We start from the raw sequence: 13819 nt of genomic DNA, 5'->3' as shown, positions 1-13819 counted from the left end.
AGTTGGCTGATAATATCAGCTGATATTGATGACTCAGTTTTATCGGTATCGGTGAAATTAATACAGGCTGAACTGGTGAACTGGAACACAAAACACAACCACGGTTATTGCAAAACATGTGAAATGCATCTAAACCTAACATACAACACAAACTACTCTTTTTTATTAAGAGAATTAATGAAAATAAGAAAAATAATATGTAACAGAAACCAATACCGCGTGACAATTGAGAAGTGACAATCATATCTGTTCAGTAAAGCGCTGTTGAAATTTTATATTTATAAAACTGAAACAAAAATTATGGGTTTTTGAAATTTTTAGCCCCTTAAAGTCTGTATCTTTATCAGTAACAACATATTCATAGCGGTCAGGCCCTAGGTGGTACAGCAGAATCAGTTTACTGATTACAGAGTTCTGACTGAGCCTATAAAGCGTATTGTTTAACTCTCTGTGGTAAATGTGTGCTCATATACCAACCACACAAAGAAAGATGTAATTTGTTCAGTATAACAGCCTGACATACCAGGAAAAGTCTCCAGTGTGCTGTTTAACACAGTTGCAGTGTGTGCACTGAGTTTTCTCTATTTTTCTGCTTTGTGAAAATCACACAAGGTGATCAGATGTCTGCATCTCTTTACCTCTGTGTCCTCTTGTAACAGAATGAATATTACTGTAGGTTAGACTTTCTCTGGAAGAACAAGTTCAAACGGGAGTGTGAGGAGATCGAGACGATGGAGAACCTCAACCGCGTGCTTCTGGAGAACGTTCTGCCAGCTCATGTGGCGGAACACTTCTTGGGTCGTAATTGGAAAAATGAGGTGAGCATATGCAAAATAGACACGTGTGAACAAAAGCAGAGTGAACACAGCATACAGTGCATCACACATACAAACAACTGACCAAACAACCTGATGAAGCAGTGCAGCGCTGCAATCTCAAAACACTCAAAAATAAACGCTGAATCAATTCACATCATCCCTGATTCTTAAAGTCATTCTTAGAAATCTAGAGTTAACATGGTTTTGCTATGTCAATAAAGTTCAACAGAATTACACTGGTAATGAACCACATTTGATTTACATTCTGTATCATTACGGTACAGAAGTCAACACTTTTTTTGCTTGAATAAAGCTTGGACCATTTAATAACGTAAATGTAGACAAACAATTATCATCTGCAGAATTATCACGATAAGCATGATCGAAATTCAGTTACAAAGCAACTGTGAGCCTAACTCATAGCTGATGATGATAATTACCATGTAATTACCGTCTAGGTTTGCTGCCATTGCTTAATAATTCATAATCCGGCAATGTGACAATATTTTGGTTTCTAACCAAATGAGTGCATGCAATGTTTTTTATCACGCTGTTCTATTTTAAATACTGAGGTTAAGCCCACTGCCTTTTATTAAAACAGGGTTAAACGAGCCAAAGAGGAGAAGCTAATCTATGAGGTGGAGCTGTATGAGCAATGAGACATTGCTAGCCTGCTGGAAGTTGTTAATCTGCGGAGAGCTACTGATATTGCTACTACTTTTAAAAGTATTACATGAAAATGTGTAGATAGATCTCTTGAGCTATTAGCTGATAAGTTCGTAGTTTGTTTACATTAAATCTTGATGAGGAGACTGAGGTTCCCTATGTAGACATCCTGAAGGCCTTTATTTAGTAGCCGTTCTGTGCAGCAGTGCTAGATTGGAGCTATTTTTCTTTGTGGAATGTTAATAAATGTAGTTTTTGTGTCATATTTGTCTCAAAAAGTGATGAAACTGTGGTGTAATGGGTTTGCCTTCGTAGCTGTTTGTATTAGCACAGGTATGCTAATCTATGGCCTTGCGCCTGTGACCGCAGCACACCAGTGCCAATATCTCACCAAGGCCAATTTAGATGTCCAAAAATTGCAAAAGCATGGCAAAACTGTAATGCAAGGTTTTCTGTCTGCAAAATAAGACTAAATAGATTTTTGAAACCAATAATTTAAGTAAGTGTCAAGTTTATCCAAATTATTTGTACAGTCATTCTAATCTACTGGTAGTAAAAATGTGTATGATAGAAAAGATTACATGCACTCATTTGGTTGGAAACCAAAATATTGTCAAACTGACGGATTATGAATTATTAAGCAATGGCAGCAAGCCTAGATGGTAATTATATGGTAATTATCCTCATGGAAAATGCAAGCTATTGAGCTACTGAAAACCTTTCTGCAAAATAAGACTAAATAGCTTTTTAAAACCATAATAAAATATCTCCTCACATCATTTGGATTAAGTGATTCTGAGGCTCTAGGCAAAGCACAGGAATGGGGCCCCCCGGTTAAACATTTTTAAATTAGTTGTGGCTCTGTGCAAAAATTTTCCAAAAAATCTTTGGAAAAAGATTTCTTTTTCCAGGATTACAGTTTGAGAGAAGTGATTAGTAACTTGTAATGGATTACTCTTTTTGATTAACACTGGAGTTATCCACACTAACATTAACACCAGTATTATGTACAGTCTGCTGAGCCTGTGCAGCACTGTATTCTGACTGAATAAAACTTTTTGCTTTCCTTCTTCTTTGTGCATTTCTGTGTTGCTCTTGTTGCACTGTGTTTGCTTTATTAGCTTTTGCCTCTCAACACCCAGAAAATCACACAGAAGAAGCTCCTCTCCATAATGTAGACTATCAGTTGTTGATAGCAGTCTGTCCTAGTGCTGGGCAGTATTGCCTCAAATCAACATCACAATTAATTTGTTGTACCTCGATTACGATTAATGAATGATTATTTTGTTTTGACAAGGTTTGTATTGTAAATATGTGCCGCACATCTTAATGTAAATCGTCTCAACAGCCAGATCGGAATTCATGCGACTTTTATGTCAATCCAACTCGACATTCATCAAAATTTCTGCTGCTGAGGCCTAATAAACATTTGGGGTGATATTTCTGTACAAAAGTTAGAAGAGACTTATCCAAAACCCTCCGAGTTTGAAAACTTGAACCTGCACTTTCAACAGAATTTCTCACCCTGTCTTAATGAGATATGAGTAAGAAATGATTTTCCCAAATTTAAGAAGCACTTCAAGGCTACCACAGGTGTCCTAAACGGGTTAAAACCAGTGTCTTGGCCCCCTCCTCTCCACATTGCTAATGGTGTCTGCTATCATTTCTCACAGGACCTCTACCACCAGTCATACGATCTGGTGTGCGTCATGTTTGCCTCCATCCCGGACTTCAAGGAATTCTACACCGAGTCTGACGTGAACAAGGAGGGGCTGGAGTGTCTCAGACTTCTCAATGAGATTATAGCAGATTTTGATGAGGTACAGAATGCTGTAGAAACACGTTCCCTATGCTGAACATCTATTTCGTCGCTGTCAATTTCACTTTCAATTATGATTGGAAAAGCTGCATGAGACCTGAATTTTCTGGGATAGAACTGCCATCATTGATCAGCGTGACCACATATTTGTATTAACGTGAATGAGATCTGAATATAGGGGTGATGTCTGGGACCCGGGCATGTCCACTGAAAACAGAAAAAAGTATTTAACTATAAGAGCGGGTCTTGCATTCATTTTATGCATGTCCTTGTAATTCCCTATCCAACTTTATGTCCTGCTATCATTGGCAGTTACTCTCCAAGCCCAAATTCAGTGGCGTGGAGAAGATAAAGACTATCGGCAGCACCTACATGGCTGCTACTGGACTTAACGTCACTCCTGGACCAGAGTATGCTCAGGTAAGGTAACACATTTCTCTGTGAACGGTAAACTAGACATGTCATCTTAAGTTTCTTGGAGGTTTAGTGGTGCTGTCCTTGGTGCTGAAATTTTGGCCTGTCTTGATTTGCTAACTCTTTATCAAACCTCACATCTCAATAGAAGTACATTAGAGACGCATCAAAATCTGCCCCCATCACTCAGCATGATGCTAGCCATCATGGGCATCTTTTAGCTGATGTAAGAGAATTGGCAATTAGTGTTCTCCTTCAAGCATGTTGAGGTGTCCAAGGGCTTTGTGTTAGTTTAAAAAGATGGGTGGGTGGGTGGAGACGGGTGGAGCTTCACATATTTCGGAGGAGGCACATGTTAGCCTTCACTCTCCCAGCTAAGTAGCATCATGTGAAAGGGAAAGACCTAGCTAGTACATGGAATTGGTTGTGACTAAATCAGGGGTAAAATCCCCCAAATAATACCTGAAAATACAAATCAGTGAAATGATTCCCTCTCTCTGTGTCTTTAAGGACCATGACAGGCAGTACATGCACATTGGCACAATGGTCGAGTTTGCCTTTGCTCTGATGGGGAAACTTGACGTTATTAACAAACATTCCTTCAATGACTTCAAGCTGCGAGTGGGTAAGTGAGAGAAGTGAGTGACAGAATCATCCCCCACTGTAGCCTACATTTTACTCCTGCATTTTAGTCTTCAGCTCTGTTGATCGCTGCATGCATTCAGCCTGAAAATGCTGTAATATAATCAATTTGCACTGATTCATCAGGGATCGTCTCTAAGTAATCAGAGTAATTACATATGCCTCAAATTATGCAGGCCAGCTCTGAATCATCTCAATGAGTTTCTGGGACCAGTGAGTGTGTCCCAAATCTCTCAGCATTTTAGGAAACCAAGTTCAGGATAGTAGGTATTGTAGAAAAAAATGCACAGATGAGTGATCACACTGTATCCAGGTTTCTTTGTACTAGTAATAGCAGAGGTGTCCACTGGCACAATGACTTGTCAAAGCCCACCTTTAACAAAGTTGTGTTTCCTACTTTTCAGGAATAAACCATGGACCAGTGATAGCGGGGGTAATAGGAGCACAGAAGCCGCAGTATGATATCTGGGGAAACACTGTGAATGTGGCCAGCAGAATGGAGAGCACAGGGGTCCTGGGGAAAATCCAAGTATGTTCCTGTTCTTTACTACTATGCAGTCCGTGTGGCAGCATTTCATGTTCTGATCATCTGATTTAAAGAATTAAAGAGGCCGTTTTTCTTACTGTGCCTTTAAGACAGATTGGACAGTCGCATGCAAAAGTTTGAACACCCCCCGTTTAAATGACGTTTTGTTGATTTTCTAAGGAAAAATAAGTTAACACATCCTGTACAGGCAACAACCTTAAATATGGTATTTTTCTGCAAATTGTAATGCACAATTTTTATTTATTTGCTGAGTTTAAGATTTTGGAAAAAATAAAACATAAAATAAAATGTGCTGTAACTTCTGCACAGGCCACATTTTAAAGTTATTTTTTCTCCAGTATGTTAAATTTAGCAAATAAGCAATAACTAGAATGTGCAGAAGTGTGTTCCCTGTAGAGGATGTGTTAACTTAGGTTCACTTAGCAAGCCAACAAAACATGTTATTTGACCAGGGGTGCCCAAACTTTTGCATTTGATTCTATGTAATGATCTTTGTTCTGATCGTCTGCCATGTATTGTACCTCATTCAAAAAGCATTCCTGAATAACTATAACTTTAAAACGAATAGGTGGTTAAACATCTATAGGTCGAATAGACTGATATATGTGAATGTATTGGTTTTTGTTACATCACAAAAACAATTAATTCAGAACGAATCGTTTTTGCAGCTTAGGTTCTATATATATGGACCATACAGACTGGGGAAACTTTTAAATATGTTTACATACTACATTAAACTTTTTACTTTAAAAAAGGAAGGAAAATTAGATTTTCCCTCATATGAGCCCTTTAAGACTGAATATATAAGTCATGTGTGCGCTTTGGGGATTGTTTCTCAGTCTTCTTTTGTTATTCTTTATTCCAGGTAACAGAGGAAACAAGTCGGATCTTACAGACTTTGGGATACATGTGCTCTTGTCGAGGGATCATCAACGTGAAGGGCAAGGGGGACCTCAAGACTTTCTTTGTACACACTGAAATGACCCGAACCTTATCACAAGGGAATGTAATGCCTTGAACTTCTCATATACAAAACCAAGAACTTAACCACAAGTACAACTGCACACATAAAAACAGCTCCCACGCTCTGTCAGACACACACATACAGTATAACTCTGGCCTAGAGGACGTTTCTACAGTGTTTCATCTTCTGAACCACCAGTAAACAGATCTACATTTCTCACCAAGGAGTGTTTGGACTCATCAGCTCTAGAGGCTCAGATTATGAAACCCAGACAAGTCACTGTGCGAGCGACCCAGTACTGAGGAGAGCAGATGAGGGTGTGTAAAATAATAAAAAAATGATTTCATGTGTGTTCATGTTTGGTGCCACCATTTTCTTATCCATTAAAGAATTTCTATATAAACGTCTCTGTCTCCAATTATATGTGAACTACAGGACTACTTTCACAAAGAAAGCTTATTCACAGCATAATTCAATCGTTGAGACGTAAAGAAAGTGATTCGGAGCGGTTTGTTGTGAAATGCCCTATTCTGGAGAAACTTACCGAGTCGTTTACAGTGGTGGTGATGGGAACCCAGATGTCTGAAGTCTTAAATACCTCTAAAAGCTCCCTCACAGAAAGTTACTACATGAAATGATGAATGAGTGTCTGTTGTTAAAAAAAATATTTTTTCAGTTAGTTTTGAGCTAAGGTTTTGGCCTAAAATATATTTTTCAAAATATATTCATGGAGGAGTGATATATGCAGGGTATTGTTAAACAAAACAGTTCCCAAAGAAAATATATTTTTTCAGATTTCACTATTATTATGTACAGAAGAACAGCATATTAATCCAAAGCACTAGTACCCAAGAAAACAATTTTACTTTTGTGGAAAGAGCCACAACCACCTTTTTGAACTGCATAGAAAAATTTATATTGGAAAACATATTACTGGAACAAGTGTCCTATTCTTTTAAACCAAAATGTAAACTATACTATAAAATGTGTAACAAAGATGTAGAGTATTTCAATTTGAGACTTGTAGCTCTGTAATACTTTATAATATCTTTGTATTTATTAGTTGATTTATTTATTATTCTCATTTTTTATGACTTTTGGAACTTACTTTTTCAGATCTATCAATATTGTACAAATATCACTATTGCGCATAAAAACACAGAAGACAAGTGTGGGTTCACTGGCCATTTTGAGTAGTAAATAAAATGTCTATATTTGTGTTGCAGACATCTGGTTAACATCACCACTGTAAAGAAATCAGAGTTGGTAAGTTTCACATCAAACCACTCTTTGTTTACATCCCAAAAACTGAATTATGCAGAAATCTTGACTTCTCCTTTAATAGTCATGGGAAAAAAATAAATGAGAAGGATGAAAAATATATTTTATTGTTTTTAGAATATACATATAAGTAAATGTTTGGACTGATATCAGTTGCAGAACTCATTTCAATAATAATCTTTTAGCATTGGGTTCTGTATCTTATTTCCGTTTAGGGTTTGAAACACTGACATTTCAGTTGTTCTCATATGTATTTTATACCCCATGGGCACTCAAACTGGAACAACAGACCCATACCCCTCCTCCAGCGTTTTGGTAATTCCATTCTTTCTGTAAAACTCTGATCGTATGTGAGCAACTCGGACGAACTGGCGGCCCGGCTTGTAAAGGAGTGGTTGCACGCGTCGCCCGTACTCAGATGATGACAGCACAGCTATGGGCCTTGATGATTCCTGAGAAAGGGTTGGGCAGAGGCAGAGAGGGTTGTAAAAGAAGAAAGTTTTACTGGTATGAAGCTGCTTCCTTCCTCACCCTGACTTTATCTGAAAGGTCAAAGGCCTTTCTTTCTCACACACATTCCAAAGACCAAAGCCTGCTAGACTGAGTGAATGTTATGCACCGACCTTATTAGTGGAGATCTGGTTTCTTGTATGTTTCACATCTAACCCACATCTTACAGGCCTCACCCAAATCACAAACCGAGGATAATCAGCTGCCCATTTCAATACTGGTTTTAACAAGCCCTCATCCACTTGGCCTCACCATTTCCCCTCAGGGAAATCCCTGACACCATCTTGAGGGCTGTTCCATTACTTCATTAGCTCAAGTGAAGTGTGTTAGATGAGTCGTAGGAGGAGACCAAGTAAACGCTTGGTGAAGATGAAGTGTTGACCTTCAGCAGCAAAACTTGCCCAGAAATCACCACAATCTGAAACATTTATCTTTTTGTAAATCCCCACAAAATGGTGAACAAATTTGTTTATGAGCTGCAATGGTAGAATTTTACATACATTATGTTGAAACGTCCCCAAAAAAAAACTTTTGCACTGTAATGTGTGCATGGCTACCCGATCAGCTCGCTGAAACTAACCTAGCTGAGGGTGACTAAGTTTGAACTGAAAACTCTGCACTGTCCACTCCTCCCCTTCTGCTGTGAGTTTGTGTAACATAGGCATGACATATCAGAGTGGTGAGTCAAACTGGGTGAGGGCAAGTTAAAAAAAGCAGCCCATGACTCGTCTCAGGAGTGATGGATAAGGATTAAACCTTAAATTCTAACCAGGCGATTCTGAACTCTGCAGAACAGTAAATCTCAAACAGGGCTGTGATGTAAAAGATCCAGACAGCCAGTCAACGGAATAGGCAATAGGAATGAAAGGGCTGACCACAGTAGCTGTCCAGTGATGACAGTTTTTGCTTAAAGGGCCCATGTCAGAGAAAAACAAATTTTCCTCACTTTTTTTTCAAATAAATGAGTTTGTTGTTGAAAGTAAGCACTGTTAAAGTTTCAAAAGACAGCATTCACTCAGCAGTCTGTACAGTCCGTATCTGTAAAAACAGCCCATACTGAATTTGTTATTTTTTGGGATGTCATAAAAAACAAAGTATTTAAATATACCTATAGATCCACCTACTCAGCCAACAGCAGCATTTACATTGGCATGTTTCAGCCTGGTCTGCTTTTTGATATGAAACAATATAGGTCAGCCAATCAGAACAGAGGTCATTTACACATATCAGTTTTAAAGGCATAATAACAAAAACAGCCGGCTTGTAATTCTAAGTGATGAAGAGAGGCTGGAAAATGGTCATGTGTAAACTGAACAATGACTGACCCTTAAAAATGGACATATGAGTGGAATTCAGGGAAAAAATACAAAAAATGTATGATATGGGTCAGTTAAGTTTTGTTCAAGTTAACCGAAAAGGTTTGTAGGGAAAAATTACCTCGCTGAAAATGTCCAACCCACGGTGCTTGGCATGTTCTCGGTCGTCACGGTGCAACTTGTTATCATAACCTTCGACTCCACGATGTATGCAGTCATACAAATACAGTTCTGCAGCCTTAGAGAGAAAAAAGGTATAGAACTTTAAAAAAAATGCAGGTTGTCAGAATGAAAGCTAGATATCTGTAGGCATGGATTTCATTATAGGCACTTTCTTCAGAAATGTATAGATTTAGCCTATGAGTCTGAATTATTGATACTTCTACTACTAATACTATTGAATAACACGCTTTACGTTTTACATTTCAAATGTTTTCACTGATTTCTATAATAAACCTGTTTTTCTCTCTAGAGTGGAGCGGCTATCCCCTTATGCTTGGTCCCACTAGACAGATCTGATTGGGTTTCTTTTACTGGAGGACAATAGAGGACACTAAACATCCCAAAAATCATGAGAAAAATAAAAAATAGCAAGTAATTCACATTAGACACTGACTGACCAAAACTCGTCTTTGTGAATTTAGTAACGTTTCACCTTCACATTTTAATACTCAATTAATTCCTGACAGTGATTCTCACAGTGAAATATCACTACTTAAACATTGCTGGATTATGACAGCACTAATAGGAGACTCTTAACCCTCATACGATGTCCACAAATTAGGTACATCATTGATGTTTGCAAGTCAGTTTTGACCCAGCATGGCTAAACCACCTCAAAACAGTCCTGGAGAATATGTTACTCGTTTAATTGACTTTACTTGCCAACTACTTAGATATTCACTTATTTTATTGTATTTTACTATTGATAATTACCTTATTTACCTTAAAATTGGACATTTGTTTTCATTACCAAACACACATTTTAGAGCATTTTATGGGTTTCAATTGCTATTTTGGATGTAGGAGCTACTCCTGTGGACGCTTGGGCCAATCTGATCATATTTTGAGGTGCCATTCTACCCTGAGTTTCAGAGGGGGGCTGAGGAACGTGCTATTTGTGCATATTTTAACATGAATGCCTCCCATTTCGCTGCACATCACATTCCTCATCAGCGAGTAATTTCTCATGCTCTGAATTGATTACAACACTGTCCTCTGTTTCAGACGCTTCTTCTCCTATTTCGCTATGAGCGTCTTGCAAATCATGGCCATCTTCTTGATCAATGATTTCATGGATTTCAAACACTGTGAACCTCTTTTTAGCCATTATGGTGGCAGCAGACTGAAACGTGCTGAGAGAATTGTGAGCTCTGTCCTGCACAGGACCCTAACATCAGTTTCGCCCCTCAGTGTGTGCAAAATCTTACAGGTTATGCTCATAAACTTGATCTGACCTCTATATCGCACTTCATTGGAAGGTCTGGGTTATACTTTACCACAAGAAATATTTAGCTCCTGTGTCTGTGTGTTAGAGGTGGGCGAAATGGCAAAAAATATAATACTGCGATACTTCGAGAAAATTTTACCACATACAATATGTCAAGATATTTATTTTTTCAGATGTCTGATCAGATGGAAAATAGAAAAAAAAAACCAGTAGTGCTACATTTTTAAAAATACTTTCAAACTATGATTATTATTCAATATTTGTCACATGGTGTTGCACTGAATCCAGTTAAACAGGACTAATTTTGCTCTCTTTATAATGAAACATGCAGTTGGTCAGTGTTTTACAAGTACTGACGATATACACATGTTCAGAAAAGCATACTTATTGTATTTTAACAATTTAATCACTAAAACAATATACATTTTCATATTACCCAGCTCCACTGTGTGTATGAAAGAGAAACACTGCACACACATACAAGCAGGAGGCATGAACTGTGTGTGTGTGTGTGTGTGATTCTGAACTACAGGGTAAAATTTGAACAGGATCTTTGTACCCAAATGTTGTAAAGACTTCATAAAAACATCAAATCTGTCATCTTTATTTTTACACGTTCATATCATCACTGTTGAGGCAACACTGGTGAGAAGTGTAGCTAACTTACTGGTAATTTTAGAGACAGTGTAGCCTAATAATGGTCAGTTTTGACCCGGAACACGACAAGAGAGTTAAGGTATTTTACTACACAGCAGAAGTCCTTATTATGTGGCTTCCAGTGTCCAAACCTGTCCGAAAACAAAGTTAGCTAGCGTTAAGTTAGGAGTTAGGCTAACTTTAGCTGCTATGTAACAGGTGCCGTGATGTTATGTTAACGTTAGCCGGTTTAAGTCTGAACTTCAGCGTTACCTTGGGAATGCAGTTGAAATATCTGCTTTCTTTAGGTTCACTTCTTCTTGGTGGTATGAAGCTAAACACAGATAACGTAGAGAGAGGTCTGACCTTCGCTTCAGATATCACGTCCATTTTAAGTGCTTTTAAAGCGTTAATTGGTATGAAAGTAACGTTAGAGCTAACACAGCCGGCCAGCCTCGGTTGCTCGGATACGAGTCCGGAGAGACGCGCATGCGCAGTAAAGCCAAACAAAGAGGAAAGGAGAGAAGAGTTGAAGTACAAGAGTTAGAAAACACAGAAACATATTATGTAACTATGTGGATTTTAATGAACAATGTGGAAATAAATAGCATTTTATTTCTTTATTTATCTATTTGTATGTATGTTTGTTTGTTTGTTTTAAGCCACCAGTTGAATGCATTTAGAAAGATCAAGGCTGTGGCTTCTGCTAACATTTGTTTTCAAAGTTCCCCATATACACAGAAAACATGCTTTTCAAAGGGTGTCAGTATAAATTAGGCATATATTTAGGAATATTTCTGACATATATGCACATATTAAATACTGACACCATTAGCGACACACAGTCGTGTGCAAAAGTTTGGGCACCCCTGATCAAATTACATGGGTTTTGTTGATCTTCCAGGTGAAAATAAGTAAACAATAAGCTTACAGAGAACACACCTCTGCACATTTAAACCGACAGAAGGGATACTGTGGCAAAAGTCACAGAAATTTTCAATGATGCATCATGAGAGGAATGTGTCACAACACACAGTGCATCTCTCCTGCATATGGGGCTGCAGGCCGCAGACCAGTCAGACTGCCCACACTAACCCCTGTCTGCCATCAAAAGCAATGGGCATGTGAGCACTGGAACTGGACCAAGCAATGGAAGATGGTCACCCAGTTCTGTTTTCGTTACCATCACGTGGACGGCCAGGCATGTGTGCGCCACTTACCTGGGGAAATGATGGCACCAGGATGTACTGTGGGAAGAACACAAGCCAGTAAAGGGAGCGTGAAGCTCTGAATCTGAAGCCCCTTCATGGCAATGGTATTCCCCAATAGCTGTGGGCTCTGTCAGCAGGATGATGCATCCTGCCACACTGCATACATTGTTCGTGAATGGTTTGAGGAGCGTGACTAAGAGTTTGAGGTGTTGCTCTGGCCTCCAAATTCCCCAGATCTCAATCTGATCAATCGTCAAGAGATGGCTGGAACACCAAGTCTGATCTGTGACAGCTACACCTCACAACTTACAGGACTTGAAGGATCTGCTGCCAACATCTTGGTACCAGATACCACAGGGCACCTTCATCTTGGAGAGTCCGTGCCTCGGCATGTTGGAGCTGTTTTGGTGGCACGCAGAGGAGCAACAGCATATTAGGCAGCATATTATTATGTTTGGCTCCTTGTTGTTTATGTAGGATATTAAGAAATATGTGTACACATATTTTTCCAAATTTGGAATTCTGGTTGTAAGACATCAAAAAAAAAACTTACATTAAAAGTAAAGTATGATTTTTCCTTCTCCTGTAAAGTTACCATTTTGGAGGTACGAGGTTTTGTCTCGACAGCAGCAATATGTATTTTCCATATGAGATCAAAATATTTAAGAAACATACAGCAAGAAACAATATTAACCCAATGCACTGGTGTTGTAGCTCTACATGCCCCGTAATGTGCCTGTTTTGGTTTTTGTTTCTGCATCCTGTTCAGTCCCACAGTGCCTACATTATGACTCATGTCATTGTAAGCACAGAGTCCAACAAAACAAAGCAAAATAAAAAGCAAAATGAAGCCTTTTCCACAGGAGCAGGGTAAAGCCACAATGTCCATCACCAAAGGAGTCAAGATCTTTATAAATAACTTTCACACAATGAGTGACTGTAGTAAGCACCACTTAGTGGAAGCTTTTGAAGTGACAAACACCATACATGGGGTACTTTTGTTGTTGTTGACATTTTAGGGAAGTGCTCTCGAAACATGCTTCTGTAATACCTACTTCATAATGTGACTTTTTAACATTTTTGAAACGGATTTATCCACTTTTGCGAGAGCACTACATCATTCTCCAGCTCACAGTGTGTGTGTACAGGGTGAGTAGGCAGTTTAGAAGGTGCTTGGTGGGATGATTGATAGGCATATATGGGTTTGCAGTGGCAACATTGGAGCAACTTCAGCTTAAGCGCTACTCTCAGTTGTAGTACTCAATGGATGAGAACATCCTGCAACCTCCAGCTTTGTGGTTGCTAAGAAGTAACCCCGAGCAATGAGCTGCCCATAATCACAGAACGTAGGAGTGCTAGGGGGTTTTGTGGCATTGAACAGCCTTGATATACTGCGATCCATCCTTGTCATGACCGCTTTCTACAATGGGGCTTTTGCATTGCACTGCAATATTAGGTACTCCTTCCTTCTACCTACACATTTTATCAGGTACACCTACATTCTTATGAAAGATGGTAAGGCAATGGTTCAATATAGAACCATGA

General features: G+C 38.8%; 2 protein-coding genes across 2 annotated transcripts in view; one reads left to right on the top strand and one right to left on the bottom strand.

The window, feature by feature from the left end:
• adcy2b (adenylate cyclase 2b (brain)) overlaps window positions 1-6274 on the top strand; it is a 111835-nt gene extending 105561 nt beyond the window's left edge. Inside the window, exons 20-25 of the mRNA XM_036566194.1 lie at window positions 660-818; window positions 3158-3304; window positions 3616-3723; window positions 4228-4342; window positions 4764-4888; window positions 5772-6274. Coding sequence (XP_036422087.1) covers window positions 660-818; window positions 3158-3304; window positions 3616-3723; window positions 4228-4342; window positions 4764-4888; window positions 5772-5924 — 807 coding nt within the window. The 3' untranslated portion in view covers window positions 5925-6274. The remainder of the gene's footprint in view (window positions 1-659; window positions 819-3157; window positions 3305-3615; window positions 3724-4227; window positions 4343-4763; window positions 4889-5771) is intronic.
• Window positions 6275-7405: 1131 nt separating this feature from the next.
• Window positions 7406-11535, bottom strand: cunh5orf49 (chromosome unknown C5orf49 homolog). Its single transcript, XM_036566192.1, has 3 exons — window positions 11337-11535; window positions 9099-9215; window positions 7406-7603 (listed from the first exon to the last, which is right to left on the bottom strand). Exons 1-3 carry the CDS (start codon window positions 11451-11453, stop codon window positions 7424-7426), a joined length of 414 nt encoding a protein of 137 aa, XP_036422085.1. The 5' UTR covers window positions 11454-11535; the 3' UTR covers window positions 7406-7423.
• Between the last annotated feature and the right edge of the window lie 2284 nt (window positions 11536-13819).

Source organism: Colossoma macropomum, unplaced genomic scaffold (genome assembly GCF_904425465.1).
Source record: "Colossoma macropomum unplaced genomic scaffold, Colossoma_macropomum, whole genome shotgun sequence".
Classification (NCBI taxonomy): Eukaryota; Metazoa; Chordata; class Actinopteri; order Characiformes; family Serrasalmidae; genus Colossoma; species Colossoma macropomum.
This window is presented reverse-complemented; position numbering and strand designations above follow the sequence as displayed.